Source organism: Geospiza fortis, unplaced genomic scaffold (genome assembly GCF_000277835.1).
Source record: "Geospiza fortis unplaced genomic scaffold, GeoFor_1.0 scaffold367, whole genome shotgun sequence".
NCBI classification, from domain to species: Eukaryota; Metazoa; Chordata; class Aves; order Passeriformes; family Thraupidae; genus Geospiza; species Geospiza fortis.
The window spans coordinates 99,256-100,896 of record NW_005054746.1 but is presented as its reverse complement, the minus strand read 5'-3'; the positions used below and the strand labels follow the sequence as shown (position 1 = coordinate 100,896).

General features: G+C 50.4%; 1 protein-coding gene across 1 annotated transcript in view; it reads right to left on the bottom strand.

Annotated features, from left to right (window-relative positions):
- The window catches only part of LOC102040298 (cullin-9), a gene marked incomplete at its 3' end in the record, with an annotated part of 15,035 nt that extends 13,609 nt beyond the window's left edge, over window positions 1-1,426 (bottom strand). Inside the window, exons 1-2 of the mRNA XM_031065369.1 lie at window positions 1,365-1,426; window positions 20-447 (exon numbers count right to left, since the gene is read on the bottom strand). Coding sequence (XP_030921229.1) covers window positions 20-332 — 313 coding nt within the window. The remainder of the gene's footprint in view (window positions 1-19; window positions 448-1,364) is intronic.
- Window positions 1,427-1,641: the final 215 nt, after the last annotated feature.

Genomic DNA, 1,641 nt, shown 5'->3' with positions numbered 1-1,641 from the left:
TTCATCTCCAGCAGCGAGCCTTCGTCCAGCGGCGCTTTGTCCGGCGGGACTTTGTCCGCGGCCAACGGCCTCGTCTGGGCCAGCAGCGCCGGGCAGCTGGCACAGACCTCTTCTGCAGACATCCACAGGGAGATGTTCTCTGCCTTGGTGTCTCCAGAGGAGGCACCGCTGCCTCCCGCCGCTCTCTCTTCCGAGCTAACGACGCTCCACCGCACCAGGTATTCCGGCCGCTCGTCGTGGCCTCGCCGCCGCCGCAGCAGCTGCTCTGGGTGGGCCTGCAGCTTGGGCCCCAGCTGCACCAGCAGGGTGCCAGCGTGCTTCTCGTTCACCATGGCAGCAGCTGTGTCTGCAGGGACACAGGGGAAGCAGGGTCAGGCTTTTATTTCTGAAAGTGTGAGCCAGCACTGAAGTAGAAATGGTCGTGGCACAGCTTTTGATCCTGAGATCCTACAGCCAGAAGAAAAAAGCTGTGAAGGAAAACCCACTTTGCAGAGGCTCGCATTCTCCCCTTCCAAGAAAATAAGACAGTTTTTCATAAACAAAACCAGTTCCAACACATAGGAGGTTCTCCTCAATAAAGAAACTAACACAAAACATGAAGGTAAAATAGGCCCTTTTATAAAACAGCAAACAACGACAAGAAATTCTAGTCCTGTTTGCATCCCTGCCACTGTCCACAACATGACCCTCACAAGTTGCTGCTTTTGCACTTCTGCCTTCCCTCTTCCTATTTACCATCTATAATTGTTTAGAGTGTGAGTTTACCTAGAGCTCACGGTATTCTCACCGTGCATAGGAACCTTCACATCACCAGGCCCCGAAGAAAATAATGAGCAGTTTCTCAGATCTAGTTCATACACATCAGATAACGTTCATTACCTGAAAGTCTCTCAGTATTTCCTCCTTGCCCTCTTCTCAGAATTCTTTGCCTTTACAATGTTTCATCAATGGACAAATTCCACAGAACTAAAAGATTTCTACTCTCTGTTACCTGACTGTTCTGCATCTTGGGAGCACAAAGAAGACACAGTGCTTCTCTGCTTTCATCCATGCAAAAAGCAGCATGGAAATAATTTGCTGTCCAAGACCGAGTGCCAGCAATCAGCAAGCCAGCTGCAGGGACTGAGTTCACAAAGGATTCCAGATCAGGCTGATAGGAAGGAGCTCAGCCAGGTGGCAGGGGGAAATGCTCCTACCACTAACACACACTGGCAAGAGAAGCAGTGAAGCAAGATACCAGAGAAACAATCAATCCATGCTTAACCAAAGAAGACACTAACCACCAAAGACTATGACAGGCACATTAAAAACATTTTCCAGGTGCAGAGAGAAGCAGCCTGAACTCACAAGACATATATACTTACCTTCAATTGTGCTGCCTTCCTTGGAATTTGCAGCATGCCAGGGGGGAATCTCCTTGCAGCCTCTGCAATGAAAAGACCGAGTTATTCTCCTGTGCTTTGTAGCAGTGTTTAGATGCTACACAAACCAAAGAATTGTTTTCTTTAAGTGAGTTTGTACAGTGCACACACACACACAGAGGACAGCTCGCACTGACGTGCCTCGGAACACGGGCTTTCCCCCGGGCCGTCCCCCTATGCCGGGCCCTTCGCTCACCGCTGTCCCGCTGCCCTCGGAGCC